Source organism: Podarcis raffonei, chromosome 10 (assembly GCF_027172205.1).
Source record: "Podarcis raffonei isolate rPodRaf1 chromosome 10, rPodRaf1.pri, whole genome shotgun sequence".
Taxonomy (NCBI): domain Eukaryota; kingdom Metazoa; phylum Chordata; class Lepidosauria; order Squamata; family Lacertidae; genus Podarcis; species Podarcis raffonei.
This window is the reverse complement of record NC_070611.1, coordinates 64,842,708-64,861,915: the sequence shown is the minus strand read 5'-3', so window position 1 is coordinate 64,861,915 and position 19,208 is coordinate 64,842,708. Positions and strand designations below refer to the sequence as shown.

Here is a 19,208-nt window from a genome sequence, read left to right as displayed (position 1 = left end):
CATGGAAGATGGGGCTATCAATGGCTACTAGCCATGATGACTATACAGTGGTACCTTGAGTTACAGACGCTTCAGATTACATACGCTTCAGGTTACAGACTCAGCTAGAAATATTACCTCAGAAATACTACCTTGGGTTAAGAACTTTGCTTCAGGATGAGAACAGAAATTGTGTGGCTGCAGTGGGAGGCCCCATTAGCTAAAGTGGTGCTTCAGGTTAAGAACAGTTTCACGTTAAGAACAGACCTCCAGAACGAATTAAGTACTTAACCTGAGGTACCACTGTATGTTCAAGAGGAAACAAGCTTGTTTTCTCCTGCTCCGTAGGGCAGGACTCAAACCAATGGCTTCAAGCTGCAAGAAAGGCGATCCCGACTAAACATCAGGAAGAACTACTGAAGATGACGGACTTTGCATACCAACAAAAGAAGAGTGGCAGATGAAGATGATGGACTTTGCAGAACTGGCGAAGCTGACAGGAAAAACCCAAAACCAGCACGATCAAGTATTCCAAAAGGACTGGAGTGAATTTATGCGATATCTGAAAGTTCATTGTGAGCAATTAACATCACTAGCAGGGTTGTCTGATGACTTGTAATGAGAAATTTTCTATCTTTCTATGTTTATTTAAATTTTGAGTCATTCTGTAACGAGTGCAATTAGAATCGGAAAACGTATAAAGGTTAATTTTGAAAGCCATGAGACGGGAGGGAAGGCTTGGAATATTGTTTTTTGAATAATGATATTGGAAAACTGCTACATTCAGTTACAAGGAAATTCAGACGGAAGAGATTAGAGGAAGTCAAGTAATATGTTTATGAAGTTGGAAGTTTAACTAATTAATTATTTTTTATTGTATATGTAGTTGTGGTTGTATCTTTGGTTATTGTTTGTTGTACCTTTTTTGTTTTTTTCCTTTTTCTTACTTTTGTTTTATTGATTTTATAGTATGTATTGTGTTTATATGAAATCCAATAAATATTATTAGGGGTGGGGGGAGAGAGAGACAGGAGGGAAGGAAGGAAGTTGATAGGCTCTAAGAGCCAGGGCGGTATAGTGGATGATGATGATGTGAATATATGATATTAAATGGAAAATTTACACATACACATACACACACGAGATTCCTGCATTGCAAGGGGTTGGACTAGATGACCCTTGAGGTCCTTTCCAACTCTACAATTCTGTGATTCCTCCACTATGTGAGGCATTATGCTTCTAAGTACCAGTTGCTGGAAACCGCGAGAGGAGAGATTGCTCTTGTGCCGGGGTCCTGCTTGGGGTTTCTCACAGGCATCTGGCAGGCCATTGTGAGAACAGGTTTCTGGACTAGATGGGCCACTGGCTAGCAATTCTTACTGCATCGTTTTCCTTTTCTGCAGCAAAGTTAGCTGTGAAAACTTCTGAACAGCTGCTCATCTGGGACAATAGAACACATTTCCTGTTGTGATGGGATGGTGAGCTGCTTGTGCGTAAAATCCTAGTCCCTCAGAGTTTGGCTAAGTCCACAAACCTCTGTCTGTGACGGAGCTCCTTAAGCATGGCTCCATCAGTCGCTCGTAGAATCGGACAGTGGGCGTTTACGGAACTTCTTCCAGCATAAAAGCTCCTTAACGGAAACGCGTCTTCTGGACTCTCGGCGTGACAGTTTCCGGCGAGGAGTAGGTGTCCCTATGGGAGGTCCTGAAACCTCCCCACTATTTTCGCTGGAAGTGTCTCTGAGCCCTCCCTCCGACTCACTTTCCCTTGGAACTCCACCTCTCCCCCTGCTGGTTCCCTCCTCCGCTGAATACTCTCTCTCAGCCTCTGTGAGCCCTTTCACCTCCTGCTCCTTCGATGGCAGTTCCCTGACATCCACCTCCCCTCCAGGGCCCCCTTCACCCCCTTCCCTCCCCTCCTCTGCGGGAGGCGAGGGAGCAAAACCCCTGAAAGAACCTCCCTCATCTTCCGAAGTTTCGAACACTTCCCTCCACCGGTTGCTGTTTCCGGTTTCCAAGTACTCCTCCTCATCGGAGTCTGTTCCTTCTTCCAACTCCGATTCCCTGAATCCTTCCAGTTCCTCCTCATCGTCGGTGGTGCCAAAGTACTCCCTCCGGAACCTCGCTACTGGCTGAGGTTTCCTGGGGAACCTTTGGTGGAACGTTTCGATCAAGATCTCGTCACTGACCTCCTCTGCCGTCACCCAGGTGTTTTCCGACTCCGGTTCCCCTTCCCACGCGACCAAATACTCCACCTGATTACCCTTCCACCTGGAGTCGATGATCTCCGCCACATGGTTGCTGCTTTCCCTTTCTTCTAAGACTGGCCCCCGTGTGGATACACCTTCACCTTCCCCCCTATATGGTGACAGTAATGACCTGTGGAATACTGGGTGCAGTTTCATGTGGTTCGGTAACCGGAGTCTGAAAGCCACTGGGTTGACCTGTTGGATGACCTCAAATGGTCCCAATCTTTTGGGTCTCAATTTCTTGCAACCCCCCTTGAACGGCAACCCTTGGGTTGACAGCCAGACCTGACTCCCCACCCTAATGGTTTCACCTTCCCTTCTGCTCTTGTCTGCCTGCCTCTTATATTCTTCTTTGGCCCTTTCTAAGTTGAGTTGGAGTTGACGATGGATCGCTTCCATTTCTTCTACAAAATGTTCGGCGGCCGGGACACTCCATCTCTCCCCTCCTCCCCCTGGAAACGCCCTGGGGTGGCACCCATAATTAGCCAAAAAGGGGCTCATCCCGGTGGACACATTCTCCGCATTATTGTAGGCAAATTCCGCTAGCGCCAACTTTTCGACCCAATCGTTCTCTCTGTCATTAACATAACACCTCAGGTATTGTTGGAGGATACCGTTTGCTCTCTCCGCCTGCCCATTGGTTTCAGGGTGCCTGGCAGTCGAAAAGTTGACCTCTACGTGCAACAAGCTCATAAGTTTCCTCCAGAACCTGGACGTGAACTGTTTCCCTCTGTCGGAGATCACCCTCAAGGGGGCGCCATGCAGCCTAAAAATATGTTCTACAAACAATTTCGCTGTCTCTTCCGCCGTGACTGCATGTGAGCAAGCTACAAAGTGACCCATCTTAGTTAACAGGTCTACTACGACTAGTATGGCGGTTTTCCCCTGGGATTTAGGCAGATCAGTCATAAAATCTATCGATACCGCCTCCCACGGTCGTTCTGGTGTGGGTAACGGTTCTAATAACCCCGCTGGCGCCCGCCTTTCTCCTTTGGCTCTCTGGCATTGGTCACACCCTCTTACATACTCCCGTACATCCTCCCTCACCTTGGGCCACCAAAACTCCCTGGTCACCAACCACATGGTCTTGTGTTGCACAAAATGCCCCGCTGTGGGGTTGTCGTGCAGCTGTTTGAGTACTCTCCCCCTCAATTCCCCTTCGGGTATATATAGTGCCCCTTTGTAATACAATGCCCCGTTTCTTTCTTCAAAACCTCCGGGGTCTTCTCCCTCTCTCCTTAAACCTCTGAGCTTATTCTGGGCGTACTCATCATTTACCGTTCCCTCTACCAGTTCCCTTTGCCCCACCCAGGCCGCCCCACACACCCAGCGGTCCTCTGGGATGATATGTCTCTCTTCAGGCGCTCCCTCCCCCTCCAAATATTCAGGTTTGCGTGAGAGAGCGTCCGCTCTGATGTTTTCTGGACCTGGCACATAGCAAATTTCAAAATGGAATTTGGAGAACTCCTGGGCCCACCTCACTTGTCGTTGGTTAAGCACTCGTGCCGTTCTCCAATACTCCAAATTCTTGTGGTCCGTACACACTTGCACCTTATGCTGTGCGCCAATTAGTAAATGTCTCCATCTCCGGAACGCTTCGTGAATGGCGAGTAGTTCTCGGTCATATACGGTGTAGTTCCTCTCGGATTTGTTCAGCTTACGCGAAAAGAAGGCGCACGGTCTCCACTCCGACTTATTCTTCCCCGGCTGAAGCAGCACCGCCCCCACCGCCCGGTCTGAGGCATCAGTTTCCACCCTCATTGGTTTTTGTAAATCCACATGCAGGAGCTGTTCTTCCGAAGCGAATGCCCTTTTCAATTCCTCAAATGCTTGCTCCGCCTCCGCCGTCCAAACAAATTTCTTCTTGCTGCTGAGACAGTCCGTGATGGGAGCCGTTAAGTGGGCAAAGTTCTTGATGAACTTACGGTAAAAGTTCCCAAACCCTAAGAACCTTTGCACATCCTTTTTCGTTTTCGGTGTCTTCCATTCCAGCACCGCCTGGACCTTGCCTGGATCCATGGCTAATCCCTTGTCTGATAAGCGGTACCCCAGGAATTCCACCTCCTTGGTGTGAAACTGACACTTCTCCAATTTCACCCACAGCTGGTTTGCTTGCAGTTGGCTCAGCACTTCCCTGACATCCTTTACATGCTGCTCCTCATTCTCTGAATATATCAACACGTCATCGAGGAAGGCCACGCAATTCTTGTAGAGCAGAGGTCCCAGGACGTGGTTCATGAACGATTGAAAACATGCTGAGCCTCCTTGTAATCCGAATGGCATAACGAGATATTCAAAAGCCCCCAAAGGGGTGAACATGGTGGTTTTCCATTCATCCCCCTTCCTTATCCGTATCAGGTTGTATGCCCCCCTCAGGTCCAGTTTAGTGAATATCTTTCCCTTCCTCACCCTGGTCAAAATGTCATCAATTCTGGGCATGGGGAAAGCCACTGGTTCTGACACTGCATTTAGGGCTCTAAAGTCCACTACAAGTCTCGGTTTATCCGTGTTTTTTTTGTCCACAAAAAACACTGGGCTCCCCCCCACCGCTCTGGACTCTCTGATGAAACCTCTCTTCAGGTTTTTATCAATAAACTCCCTTAACTCCTGCATTTCCCTGTCTGACATGGCGTACAGCTTGCCCACGGGGAGCTGGGCTCCAGGGACCAGGTTAATTTGGCAGTCAAAGGCTCTATGCGGTGGTAGTTTATCTGCTTCCCTTTCGCTGAAGACCTTGCTCAGGTCAGCGTATTGTTTGGGCACCTTCCCTTTGTCCGCCACTTCCGTCCCTGCTAGAAAGGCTTTTGCCCCTTCCGGCACCTTTCCCTCTCTGCAGTGTTCCAGGCAATGTGCTGACCCAAAGGAGACCACTCTCTGATGCCAGCCCACTAGCGGATCATGCAACGCTAGCCAGCTCATTCCCAAAATAACGGGAGCCCCTCCCAGGGTGGCCACATTGAACGCTATCCTTTCGGTGTGCCTGGCCACCCTCATAACCATTGGGACGGTCTGTAGGCTAACTTCTCCTCCCAACAGCTCCCTCCCATCGATCGTGGTCACCTGCAGGGGGTTGCTTAAAGGGAGTATCTGTATCTGGTGTTCAGCTGCAAACTCCTTACTCATAAAATTACAGGAGCTGCCTGAGTCCAACAGCGCCTTTGTCTTTAGTGGGTATCCGTTTGCCAGCTCTAGCAACACCTCTATTACTAGGGCTGGTCTTGGAGGTTCCGGAGTGGGCACTTTTACTGCTCCTTGGCCTGGCTGCTGTGCCCTGATGGTGGCAGCCAGGCGTTGGCTTTTACTGGCTCCTGGACTCCCTCCTCCTTCCCCCCAACAGCTCCCGCCATCCCTTGCCATTCCTTTCTTTGCGGGCAGACTCTGGCAAAGTGACCTGGCTGCTGGCAGAGATAACATTTCTTGGTGCCCTTCCCCTCCTTCTTCCGCCCTTCACTGGGATTTGAAACTGCGCGCGCGCGCGCTGTTCCAATTTCCATCGGCTCTCCTGGCGGGAAATTTGGCTCCGGAATCTCTGGAATGCGGAAATCCCTCCAACGCTCTCCTTTCCCTTCCCGCTTCTCCAAGGCTCTTGCCTCCTGGCGCGCTCCAATGGTCAGCGCTGATTTGGTCAGCTGGTCCATAGACTCCGCCCTGGGCGCCCGGGAAAGTTCGTCTTTCACCGCCGAAGAAAGCCCCTCTTCAAAAAGCATTTGAATGGGTTCCGCCGATAGGTCCCATCCCAATTTATGTATCAGCATTGTAAACTCAGTCCAGTACTCCCGAACCGATCGGCTCCCCTGTTTACAAGCCATCAATTGTCTGCGCACCAGTCCCTGCTCAATCTCGCTGGAAAACATCAAATCCATGGCGCGGAAAAACTTCCTCGTGTCCTTCAGCATTTCACTATTCCCTGCCATCAGGGGTCTAACCCAGTCTCTCGCCCCCCCTTCGAGATGGCCCACCACAAACGCCACTCGCGATGCCTCGTCGGGAAAGTCGTCAAACTGCAGCTCTAGAGCATACTGCATCTCTGTCCTAAAGGCTTGATAGTTCCTGGGGTCCCCCCCAAACTTCTGCACCAATCCTGGCATCTTTCTTGCTAGTGTAGCGCCTTTTGCCTTTTCTGCATCCTGCGCCCTCCTTTCCTCTAGCCTCGCCGTTTGCAGCACTAGCTGGACCTCCAACACCCTGTACCTTTCTTCCAGGCTTGGACCCTCTCCAGCTCCTCCTGCTCCCCCGGCTCCGGCTGGGTTGCTCATGATGCCTCTCTGCACAAGCTGCTTTCAGGGACTGTCCGATTGCTGTGATGGGATGGTGAGCTGCTTGTGCGTAAAATCCTAGTCCCTCAGAGTTTGGCTAAGTCCACAAACCTCTGTCTGTGACGGAGCTCCTTAAGCATGGCTCCATCAGTCGCTCGTAGAATCGGACAGTGGGCGTTTACGGAACTTCTTCCAGCATAAAAGCTCCTTAACGGAAACGCGTCTTCTGGACTCTCGGCGTGACAGTTTCCGGCGAGGAGTAGGTGTCCCTATGGGAGGTCCTGAAACCTCCCCACTATTTTCGCTGGAAGTGTCTCTGAGCCCTCCCTCCGACTCAACTTTCCCTTGGAACTCCACCTCTCCCCCTGCTGGTTCCCTCCTCCGCTGAATACTCTCTCTCAGCCTCTGTGAGCCCTTTCACCTCCTGCTCCTTTGATGGCAGTTCCCTGACACCTGTATTACAGCAGCAACAGCAAAACTGTTGTTTGTCCACAAATGGAAAATTTTAGTACTGGGAATATGGAAGATAAATACATTTTTTGCTAAAGAGCGAAAAGAACAGGAGAGTGATAGATTTAGAAAAAATATAGCTCCCTATTACCCAATTTCCCCCCAAGGAGTTTTTGCCTTCCAAATGTTCAATAAGGCTTTGATATATTTTAAGCAAAATGGTCATATTTATTGTACGTTTTCAGAATGCCATTATTTAACTTCATCAATCTGCTTATTCAATGTTACTACAATCACAGAAATGGAGTGTGTGTGTGTGTGTGTGTGTGTGTGTCTGTCTGTCTGTCTGTCTGTCTATCTATCTATCTATCTATCTACCATAAATTCAAGATAATCTCAAGATACTATTTTAATTCTAGATACATTTAGGTGCTAATTTGAATCAAGATGGTGGACTGAATCTTCTTCTGTTTCTTTTCTTTTCTTTCTTTCTCTTTCTTTCTTTCTCAGAATTCCCAAGCAACCTTGGATACAAGGCTGCTAGTTGGGTATAAATCAGTCCTTTAAAAGTAGGAGAATAGCAAACTCTGAATGCATCACTGCCTCGAGCTGGTGGTGAAGAAAAATTATTTATCTGCTGAAGAAATACTGCTCTGATTAAATCAGCAGAGCAACAGCCCCTTCTGCAGCCTCGCCACATCCTCTGAGCATTTCAAAGCAGGACTTGTTTTTAGAAGAAGTTGCAAAACTTTTGAAGACTTGCTGAAAGGAGTGTTTATCTTCCCCCAAATTCTCCGCTTATTGCTGGGAAGGTGGCAGTAATAGGTGCCATTCTTCAGAGTCCTTAATCCACATTATTTTATGTTTTGAAAAATGATAAGGGAGCTACAGAAAACGTAGTAATTCAAGTTACGAATTCAGAGCCAACAAACTTTCCAAGGCCTTTCGGATCAAGGGTGGTTTTATCCGATAAAAACATTAGGGCATTCCACAGAGACAGAAAAAGATATTGGAATAGTTCTGAGGTCAGTCCCCCCCCCCATCTTGCCCCCCTCTGTAAGGCGAAATATCTGAATTTTGCAGAATACTCATATGTCATATACCGTATATACTCGAGTATAAGCCGACTGAAATATAAGCCGAGGCACCTAATTTTAGCACAAAGAAACTGGGAAAACTTATTGACTCAAGTATAAGCCGGTTCACCACACCACAAACCAGGTGGTGGCATCAGAGGCGGAGGAAGAACAAGCAGCCCAACCGCCTAACTCGAGTATAAGCCGAGGGGGGCTTAAAAATGTGCTGAGAAAGTCAGCTTATACTCGAGTATATACGGTAATCATTCAAGCTGGAAACCTGAATTTCTAATTGCCCCTGGCTGCTTATCCGCCACACAACCAGAACAGAAACCAAGCCTTGATGCTGCCATAGCTTTCAGTCCTCAAACAATACTTAACTGATTACATATGGGGTGTTTGGGGGGGTAGTACCACTGGTGGGAGACAAATCATGCTCTTTCTAGGGTAGTTTGTCCCATCTGGGCCCCAACCTGCCCTCAACTCTCATCTGTGGCTTCTAGGGGGTGTCAGGATGTGACAGCAGCCACACCCTGGGAATCAGCTTCAACTAGCCAGGTAAACCAGGTGAGGGCATCCAACAGGATTAGACAAAATAGTGGATCCAATGGTCAAGACTGGGGCTTCTGCACGTGCTGCAGAGGGAAGTGAGCGGCAGATGGGGCTCGTTCACCTGGGAAGAGAGCTCATCTAGGAGAAGGAAAATTGATCCAAAATCTCTGCTGCCTTGCAGGACATCTTTGGGGGGTGGGTAAAGGCTCAGAATGAAACCCTACACAAGAACAACTAATGTTCTTCAATCAGCAGCATCAATAAAATTTATACGCTGCTTGGTTGGAGAAAACCTCCAAGCGGTTGACAAAAAGGAGAGGCAATAAAATTGAAGGAAATTTGCAACCCTGCTTTGAAACGTACAAAAGTCAAAATACTAGAACAGATTAAAATTGCCTTAATTTCGCTGAGGTGGGGGGGCGGTCTGGAGCAGAAGGCACAGGTCACGGAAAAGTTACGGGGGAAAGAGAGCAGTGAAACTGACAAATGGAAAGTATGATGTGGGAATCTGCACTCCTTTCTGCCTCAGGGTGAAATTAGAGGAGAGAAAGATTCACCCAGAGCTCTTTGCCCAAGCCTCTCCCTCCACCCCATCTGAACACTCCCTTGAAGATGGCAAAAGTTGCAGCGCCTTGGGAACTGAAGATGTACAGTGTCCACACTCCCAGTGCTTCCCCCAAAGCAGTTACAGAAAGCAGCAACCTAAAATGTGTCTTGTTCATAATTATGCCGACATTTGTTAATACTGTTCCCACTGTTTCTTTTTCATTTATGCATTTCATTTTATATAGAGAGAGAATTCAACTGTAAAACCAAAAAAACCTCCAAGCAGCATGCAAATAGAATGCAATGTCTCCACCCCAAGTCAGATAGGAGAGGGGGCTACAGTTCCCATAGAATCATAGAATTGCAAGGGAACCTGGGGATCATCTAGTCCAAACCCCCTGGCAAAGCAGAAATATGCAGCTGTCCCTTACGGGAATCGAACCTGCAACCTTGGCATTGTCAGCACCACACTCTAACCAGCTGAGCTATCCAGAATGAAACAATAACAATTTTTGGTTAAAAAAAAATTAAACATTCAAAAGGTAAAGATAAAATGAGTAACAGGCTGAAAGCATATCAGAGTTCGAGGTATCTGGGTAAGGTTGTCTAAGCAAAAATGTTTTTAGCAAGTATTATGATAAGGAATGTATGTCTAAAGTATAATACAAAAAATTATTAAGGAATTATAGACACTTATAGAATGTATATATAGTAATCACACTTAAGCAAGAGCAATGTAGAGAAGCCAGAAGAGGGGTGGAGGGAAGTTAATTAGGATAAGATATAGATTTAAAGGAGAATAATGACAAACCTAGACAGCATCTTAAAAAGCAGAGACATCACCTTGCCAACAAAGGTCCATATAGTTAAAGCTATGGTTTTACCAGTAGTGATGTATGGAAGTGAGAGCTGGACCATAAAGAAGGCTGATGGCCGAAGAATTAATGCTTTTGAATTATGGTGCTGGAGGAGACTCTTGAGAGTCCCATGGACTGCAAGAAGATCAAACCGATCCATTCTGAAGGAAATCAGCCCTGAGTGCTCACTGGAAGGACAGATCGTGAAGCTGAGGCTCCAATACTTTGGCCACCTCATGAGAAGAAAAGACTCCCTGGAAAAGATCCTGATGTTGGGAAAGATGGAGGGCACAAGGAGAAGGGGACAACAGAGGACGAGATGGTTGGACAGTGTTCTCGAAGCTACCAGCATGAGTTCGACCAAGCTGCGGGAGGCAGTGGAAGACAGGAGTGCCTGGCGTGCTCTGGTCCATGGGGTCACGAAGAGTCGGACACGACTAAACAACTAAACAACAACAACAATATTGTTAAGCTGTATTGTGTTTAAGATATTTGGAAAAAATTAATAAAAATTATTTGGGGGGGAGAAAAGAGTTCGCGGTATCTGGATAAGGTTGTCTAAGCAAAAATGTTTTTAGCAAGTGCCAAAAAGAATACAGTAGAGGCTCCTGCCTGGTGTCAATATTTTTATTCATCTATTTATTGCTGAATTTATACCCCAGCTTCTTTTTCTCCAAGGTGGCTCAAGATGGTGTACATGGTTCCTCCCTACTTCTTCCTTCAACCCCCACAACAACCTTGTGAAGTAGGCCAGGCTGAGAGGGAGGGACTGGCCCAAGGTCACCCAGCAAAGGGGCCAAGTGAGGATGTGAACCCTGCTCTCTCCAAAGTCCTAGTCCGACACTGATCCGTATGGCACGCTGGCTCTCTATCAATCTCAATAGCGCCACTTTATGTGTGCATTGATAAAAGATGTCTTTGTCTGCAGGTGCTAGCCAGCAGCCTTTGGAGGGGGCGTGAGGGAGAAGAATCAAAATACAGTCCTGGCAATGATTGTTTGGGTTTCGACACGTCTCTTCTCCCTTAGGCATCTGCAACACTGCAAGCTTCATTCATTAAACCGAAGGCAGACGTAACAATGGCGGTGGCTGAACGTGAGATGTCACAAAATGAGAATGACAAAGGCCATGACTAAGCCTCAGGGCTGCACTCCTACGTGCAATTTATTTGAGAGCCAGCCTCACTCTTCATACTCGGGGCTTAATTCAGAATAAAATGTGTGTGGTTTGCCTGCACGTCCCCATTGTTTTGCCCCAACTGAAGAACAAACGGAAATTAAAAGAGCTTTCCTTTGTTAAGGCAATTTTAATCTGTTTTTAGTATTTTGACTTTTGTATGTTTTAAAGCAGGGCTGCAAATTTTGATTTTGATTGCCTCGCCTTTTTGTCAACCGCTTTGAGGTTTTCTACAACCAAGCGGCGTATAAATTTTATTGATGCCGCTGCTTGAAGAACATTAAATTTATTTAGATTTTTATTTTTTTACCAACAACCAAACACAAACAGCGAAACCCCCCCAGGCGGCTGATACATTGGGTATACATAATCAATAATAACATATTCAAATCAACCATATGTACAATTTTATATACGTTACCACTCCTCCATCCACAAGGTTTATTTAACTTTTAACATTTTAATTGCCCCAAATTGTTCAAACCTACCCAAATAATTCAATATCTTCTCAAACCAATCCTCCTCTTTCTCACTGACCTTAAACCCTTTCATTCTGTGTATCTTCACAGTTAGATATTCCAAAATTATAATATTATTCAGTTTTTTCCTTCATTGGGAAGGACATTAAATAGAACCTGACAGATCAGGCCAATGGCCCAGCCAGTGATAGACTCACAGACTGTAGAGCTAGAAGGGACCGAAGGATCATTTAGTCCAACCCCAGGCAATGCAGGAATCTCAGCTACAGCATCCATGACAGATGGCCACCCAACCTCTGCTTAGAAACCTCCAATGAAGGAGAGTCCATCAACTTCTGAGGGAGTCCATTCCACTGTTGAGCAGCTCTTGCTGTCAAAAAGGTCTTCCTGAATCTCAACAGTAGCCAACCAGGTACCCGTGGGAAACCAGCAAGTGAGATTCCAGCAAGTGGTGTTCAGAAACATGGCTGCGTCCAACTGTGTCACCACAGCTTGGCCACCAAGAGCCCTTTCCCACAAATTTGTCTAACCCTCTTTTTCAAAAAGATTTTTTTAAATTCAATTTTACAATTTAATCAGCATAATCCATTCACACAAATCACATAAGAAAATAAGCATACAGTCATACCTCGGGTTACAGACGCTTCAGGTTGCGTTTTTTCGGGTTGCGGACCGCCGAAACCCGGAAGTACTAGAACAGGTTACTTCTGGGTTTCGGCGGCCGTGCATACACAGAAGCGCTAAATCGTGCTTTGCGCAGAAGCGCCGAATCGCAACCCGCGCGTGCGCAGACGCAGGTTGCGAACATGCATCCTGCACAGATCCCATTTGCAACCCAAGCGTCCACTGTACATCCCTTTTCCCCCCACCCATAGACTTCCCTCAACTTCCCCTTCCGGTTCTTTCTAATATTTTCTCGTTCTGCATATTCTAATCTAATCTTAATATCATTCCTCTTTACCTAAAAACTCTTATTTTCTTCCAAAAAAAATTATATCAAACCATTTAAATCCCATATTCTACTTGTTTATTTCCACATCATTTTTCAACATCTACCACATTAGATGTCTAACCCTCTTTTAAAGCCATCAGCGGCGAGTTCCACAGTTTAACTGTGCACCACATGAAGGAGGACTTTCCTTTTTCATAACTAACACATATAGAGGCAAAGGATGCAGAGCAGGGAAGGGGCCACTCAAAGTCTGCACAAGGAACGTTCTAGAACAATTGCTGTTAAATGGAGAAAACAACAGCAGCAGCGAAAGCCCCCCAATTTTTTCGACCCGAAGGAGCTTTTAGTGATATTATTCCACAGGCCACGTCTGCTGTGTGTTGATGGTCATTGTGCCTGCAAATTGAACTGTTGGTGGTCTAATGTTATTATTATTATTATTAGTGTGCTTGAGTGTATTTATTCTCCAATTTTCTTTTTTCATTTCCTTGTTAAAAATAATAATTAAAAAGCAACATGCTACATCTGCACCATATATTTAAAGCATATTCATTTGTTCTGTTTTATTGTATGAATATCCCACCTTTCCAATGGGTCAGTGCGTACGGCTGTTAACCAGAAGGTTGGTGGTTGGTTGAAACCTATTCAGGGGCAACAGTGCAGAGGGTTGGACTAAATAGTGTTGGCATATTTTGAAAAGCAAAAAAGAGGACACATTTGCCAACTCCTACTTTTAACTACGGTTCGCTAGGAAGACTATCATTTCAAATGCCCCTACTATACATAGGCTATAGAAGCTGTGACATATTGATAGCAATGTTCCTTACTTTCAAAATAAAATAATAATAATAATAATAATAATAATAATAATAATACATATTGCTCCCTCACTTGCCACATCTAAGTATTTGGACTCATGTTCACATCTTTGTGAACATAAGTGTGCACAGAACAATTTATTAAACTGTTTTTAACATGTACATAGGGATGTGGATGGCGCTGTGGGTTAAACCACAGAGCCTAGGGCTTGCTGATCAGGTTGGCGGTTCGAATCCCTGCCAAGGGGTGAGCTCCCGTTGCTTGGTCCCTGCTCCTGCCAACCTAGCAGTTCGAAAGCATGAAGTGCAAGTAGATGAATGGGTACCACTCCGGCGGGAAGGTAAATGGCGTTTCTGTGTGCTGCTCTGGTTCTCCAGAAGCGGCTTAGTCATGCTGGCCACATGACCCATAAACTGTATGCCAGCTCCCTCAGCCAGTAAATCAAGATGAGCGCAGCAACCCCAGAGTTGGTCATGACTGGACCTAATGGTCAGGGGTCCCTTTACCTTAACCTAACACGTACATACTGGGCTCTCCTTAAGGACAGGGGGATGTTAACTCTTGCCCTCCCAGACTCCTTCTCCAAAATCTTGTAGCTGAGCCAGTGTCCTTTTAGTTCAGCCACAACCGAAGGGATTTATATAGTATGTAGCTAGTTTAAGATGCTGCTCTGATTCTCTGATGCAGACTAGCTTAGCCGGGTATCTTAGATCAGAGTCTAACGCGCCAGAAAAATTTTCTTGGGTTACTGGAAACAAAACCCCCCAGAAATTTTGCCAAATTTTAAAAATCTACCCCGACAGAAGTTTTAATCCTGAAAAGAGGACATGTAGCAGGGAAAAGAGGACATATGGCAACCAGATATGAAAAGGAGGACATGTCCTGGAAAAAGAGGACATATGGCAACCCTGTGTGGCCCTCAGGGTCCCTTCCAACTCTACAATTTTATGGTTCTCCAAGCAGCTCAAGGTGGTATATGTGGTTCTAGCCCCCTCATTTAATTCCCACAAGAAACCCTGCAAGGCGGGTTAGGCTGAGAGGCGATGCCTGGCCCAAGGCCACCCAGTGAGCTTCAAGGCCGAGTGGTGATTCGAACCCTGGTCTCCCAGGCCTTAGCCTGACACTCTAACCACTGCACCACACTGTCTGTTGCTGTTTGTGGCGCTGCTACACCTGCAGAATCCCGGGGATTGTAGTTTGTTCAGCATCTGGGTCTTTTCGTATCAGCAAAGGTGTTCCAGAAGAAATGAATAAATGCAAACAACAAAATAAACAAGAGGGTCACTGACCTTTGGGAAAAGGGAGAAGGTTTCGTTGTCGATGGTGAAGGAGTACAGAAATTCCCCGTCATACCACAGGTTCTTCCCCACCGGAGAGTTCTCTTTAGTCATGGCAAAGAAGCGCCCAGGGTCACAGCAGTCTTTCAGTAGTTTCCTAACGGAGAAAGTTGAGTAGAGAAAAAAGACAACTGAAGGAGACCAATTGATGAGAGCCCAACCAAGATATGCTAGGATTTGAACCCAGGGCCTGCAAAGCCAGTGCTCTAAGACTGAACTACAGGCCCTCAGCGAACAGTCAACATGGCCACAGGGCAAAAAGGATGGGTGTTTTGGTTCACCAGCAAACAGAGGGCCGCGGGATCTATACAAAAATAAATCAGTACAATCCACTAACATGTTTCAAATGCCTGCCAACTTTACTCATAATATGACCGCCACAAGACTGTCATTTACTAGCCTGCTGCTGGTTACAGACACCAGAATATCTGAAGTTCAATCTGGATAAGACTAGGGAACTATTAGATGGGCGGCTTCCTAAACCAGATGGACGGGGGGTGTCCTGCTCTGGGTGTGGTTACAGTTCCTCTGAAGGAGCAGGTATGCAGTTTCGAGGCACATCCCTCCGCAATCTACTCCCCCCAAAAAAAAACCTTTTGGTGAAAAGCAGGTGTGCAGACCCTTCTGAACTACAACTCCCATCATCCCTGGCCATGGCCCCTGCTTGCTGAAGCAGGTGGGAGTTGTAGCTCAGCAACACCCAGAGGACCAAAGGTTCCCAACACCTGGGGAAGAGAGAAAAAAATATCCTGCTCATCAGCTGCGACAGGGAGAGGAGAGTATTCTGAGGATCCTGGTGCCTGGTATATACAGTGGTACCTCGGGTTAAGTACTTAATTCGTTCCGGAGGCCCATTCTTAACGTGAAACTGTTCTTAACCTGAAGCACCACTTTAGCTAATGGGGCCTCCTGCTGCTGCTGCGCCGCAGGAGCACGATTTCTGTTCTCATCCTGAAGCAAAGTTCTTAACCCGAGGTACTATTTCTGGGTTAGCAGAGTCTGTAACCTGAAGCGAATGTAACCTGAAGCATCTGTAACCTGAGGTACCACTGTAATCGACAGTGTTCTATATGGCAGGAGGTGCTTGCATCCACTTACAAAACCCAAGAGGACATTTCCGCTTGATTCTATTCTGGTCTAAAACCTGCCCTGATGGTAACCTGCCGGGAACCCCAAAGCCAGCTTGCAGAGATGCCCGCTGGCTGCTGAACTTTCCCAGTTCCTGCCATCTGCTGCTACTGCCACACAAGCCCTTTGTCCTGCCCTCTTCCCTGCAGTTCTTCCCATACGTCTCTTTGTCACAAAGCCTGCCCTTTGAAACAGCCCTCCTGCAGATAATGGAATTACTTCTTCATCATGCAACAAATAATTCCCCCCACCCCACTTTCTATTCTTGGTTCTCAACTTCCTAGTACTGAGACAGAAAAAATATAGATAAATGGATCTCTTTTAAAGCACCTGGAGATTTTAAAACCCCCAACAAAACCCTGCCGGTTAACACAGCAGTGGCGATTTGTGCCATGCTGCTAAATTCAAAACGAAGGCATCAGTACAAAATTATATTAACCTGTACCTTCGCTCAAAATAGTTATTGTAGAGCAGTATGTAATGCAGAATAAAAGCCCTTATATACATCTGGATACAGTGATCTATTGAGCTGTTTCTCATAAAATGGTAATCCAAAGCATGGCTAAGCGTGAACGAGAGAAGAGGAATGTATGGAGTGAAAATCAAATCTATTTCACTCTTCCCCTGGTTGTCGTCTTCCTGCTGCACTAGCCAGAGCTAAGCAATGGATTAGCTTAGTGTTCTGCCCAAACTCAAGCTGATGGGTTGTCTCACTTCAGACAAACCATGGGTTGTAACCAAGGTTTGTTCTTGGTTTGTTTGTTGTTAGGAGCCCTTGAACCACTGAGCCTTTTGGGCTTGCTGATCAGAAGGCTGGCAGTTCGAATCCCTGCAACGGGGTGAGCTCCCATTGCTCTGTCCCATCTCCTGCCAACCTAGCAGTTCGAAAGCACACCAGTGCAAGTAGATACACAGGTACCACTGTGGTGGGAAGGTAAACGGCATTTCCATGCGATCTGGCTTCTGTCACAGTGTTCTGTTGCACCCACAACGGTTTAGTCATGCTGGCCACATGACCCAGAAAGCTGTCTGTGGACAAACGCCGGCTCCCTCGGCCAGAAAGCAAGATGAGCGCCACAACCCCATAGTCTCCTTTGCCTGGACTTAACCATCCAGGGGTTCTTTACCTTTTTTTTTTTTTACCTTTACTAGTTAAGTACTGGTACTAGGTTAAGTTCACTTTTTGCAAATGCTTTAATAAAATTCCAACACTTAGCTATGTATATAAATTTATTGTAAATGAATTGAATAAAACCAAAACCCCAATTTTTAGCTGTTTATGTATAGTGAGGGGGAAAAGTATTTCATCCCCTGCTAAATTTGCCCATTTGCCCTCTGACAAAGAAATGACCAGTCCATAATTTTAATGGTAGGTTTATTATAGCTGTGAGAGACAGAGTAACAACAGGAAAACCCCCAGAAACCCAGAAGACAATATATTATATTGTAAATATATTATAAATAAATTGAATAAAACCAAAGCCCAATGTTTGGCTATGCATCTAATGCAGGGAGGAATAACCTGGTACCCTCCAGATATTTTGCAGGACTACATCTCCCATCATTCCTGACCACTAGGTCATAGTGGTTGAGGCTGATGGGAGCTGGAGTCCTGCAACATCTTGAGGGTACTGGGTTGCCTACCCCTAACCACACGCGTCTCGTCTCAAACAGAACCACACACCGGATTCCAAGCACAGTGACATCATAGGACTTGAGGTGGACCTTCTTGATGCAGTGCAGCTATGGCTTTGGGGAAATGTTGAAAGCTCTGCAATCACAGCTGAGCACCTATATTTGATTGGTTATGACAGATTTACGATTTTCTGAAGGGGAGCAGACAGCAGCATCTATCCGAGAGGGAACTGCAGCTCTATAAGTGCGAATCAGCAAGTCGTAATTAATGAGATGTTTCTCCTTCTATTCTTTGGCCGCTCTGACTTTTAATTTTCATGAAGCTAGGATTTTGCTGATAGCACCATGCATTCCCCACTTAAGTGATTGGGTGTTTAGGGGTCACCTCATTAATTTCTTGCAGGATGCAGATTCAGGATCACGTGACAACAACGAGCTATTCTTTAATGGTTTCCAGTCACCTTGACCAGAGTGATCTGCAGCGGTACTTATGCGCCTGGAAACATGTGCAAGAGCTCAGCGCGGAAACCAACAGGGTTCCCAAGTCATACGGAGCGCATGTCTAAAGTGTTGGGTGTTAAAATAATTTACAAGTTGCCTTGGCAGATTCACAGGGTTAAAATGCAGGAGAACCACTCCAATTGTCAACACCATCGTTTTCTCTTTGCACCTGACATTTCCCCATCTGGAAAACAGATTCTCTGGCAGTCTTAGATGTGCTTTCATGTATTATCTCCCTTCTCGCTTGCTTTTCTCGCCCTCTATGGTCAGCGCTGATTTGTGACTCGGTTCTGCCCAGAGATGCATATGGATTCATTGGGTGTTATATCACAGCAGCTCCTATTAGCCTGGTGCCCTCCAGAGGTTTTGGACTACAACTCCCATCAGCCACTGGGAACTGAAATCCAAAACATCTAAAGGGACATCAGGGTGGTCAATTGTCTTTACCTGCTTCACTGTTTTCTCTCAGCTGAAAACATTGATAAGGTTCTGGAGTTTTTAAAGAACAAACCATCGCGTTCCCTGCCACTATGTTCATATGATAGCCATTGTCAAAGATCTAAAGGGCTGTCACATGGAAAGTGGAGCAAGATTGTTTTCTCCTGTTCCTGAGAGGTAGGACTCGAACCAATGGCTTCAAGTTATAAAAGATTCCAACTAAACACCAGGAAGAGCTGTGATAGTGGAACAATCTCCCTTGGGAGGTTGTAGACTCTCCTTCTTTGGAGATTTCTAAGCCAAGGTTGGTTTCACCTGCCATAGATGCTTTGGTTGAGATTCCTGCATCACAGGGGGTTGGACTATAATGATGATGATGATATATTTATACCTCGCCCATCTGGGCGGCTTCCAACAGAATATTAAAATACAATAACCTATTAAACATTAAAAGCTTCCCTAAACAGGGCTGCCTTCGCATGTCTTCTAAAAGTCTGGTAGTTGTTTTTCTCTTTGACATCTGGTGGGAGGGCGTTTCAGAGGGCAGGTGCCACTACCGAGAAGGCCCTCTGCCTGGTTCCCTGTAACTTGGCCTCTCGCAGCGAGGGAACCGCCAGAAGGCCCTCGACACTGCACCTCAGTGTCCAGGCTGAACGATGGGGGTAGAGACACTCCTTCAGGTATACTGGACCGAGGCCTACCTCACAAGGTTGTTGTGTGGATTAGATGAGGAGGGAGAGAACCACGTATGCCACCCTGAGCAACTAGATGCCCCTGGGG

The 19,208-nt window shown here is 46.3% G+C and overlaps 1 protein-coding gene across 1 annotated transcript in view; it reads right to left on the bottom strand.

Moving 5' to 3' along the window:
• ST8SIA1 (ST8 alpha-N-acetyl-neuraminide alpha-2,8-sialyltransferase 1) overlaps positions 1-19,208 on the bottom strand; it is a 99,022-nt gene that overhangs the window by 56,495 nt on the left and 23,319 nt on the right. Inside the window, exon 2 of the mRNA XM_053405650.1 lies at positions 14,679-14,823. Within this exon, the coding sequence (XP_053261625.1) occupies positions 14,679-14,823 (145 nt within the window). The remainder of the gene's footprint in view (positions 1-14,678; positions 14,824-19,208) is intronic.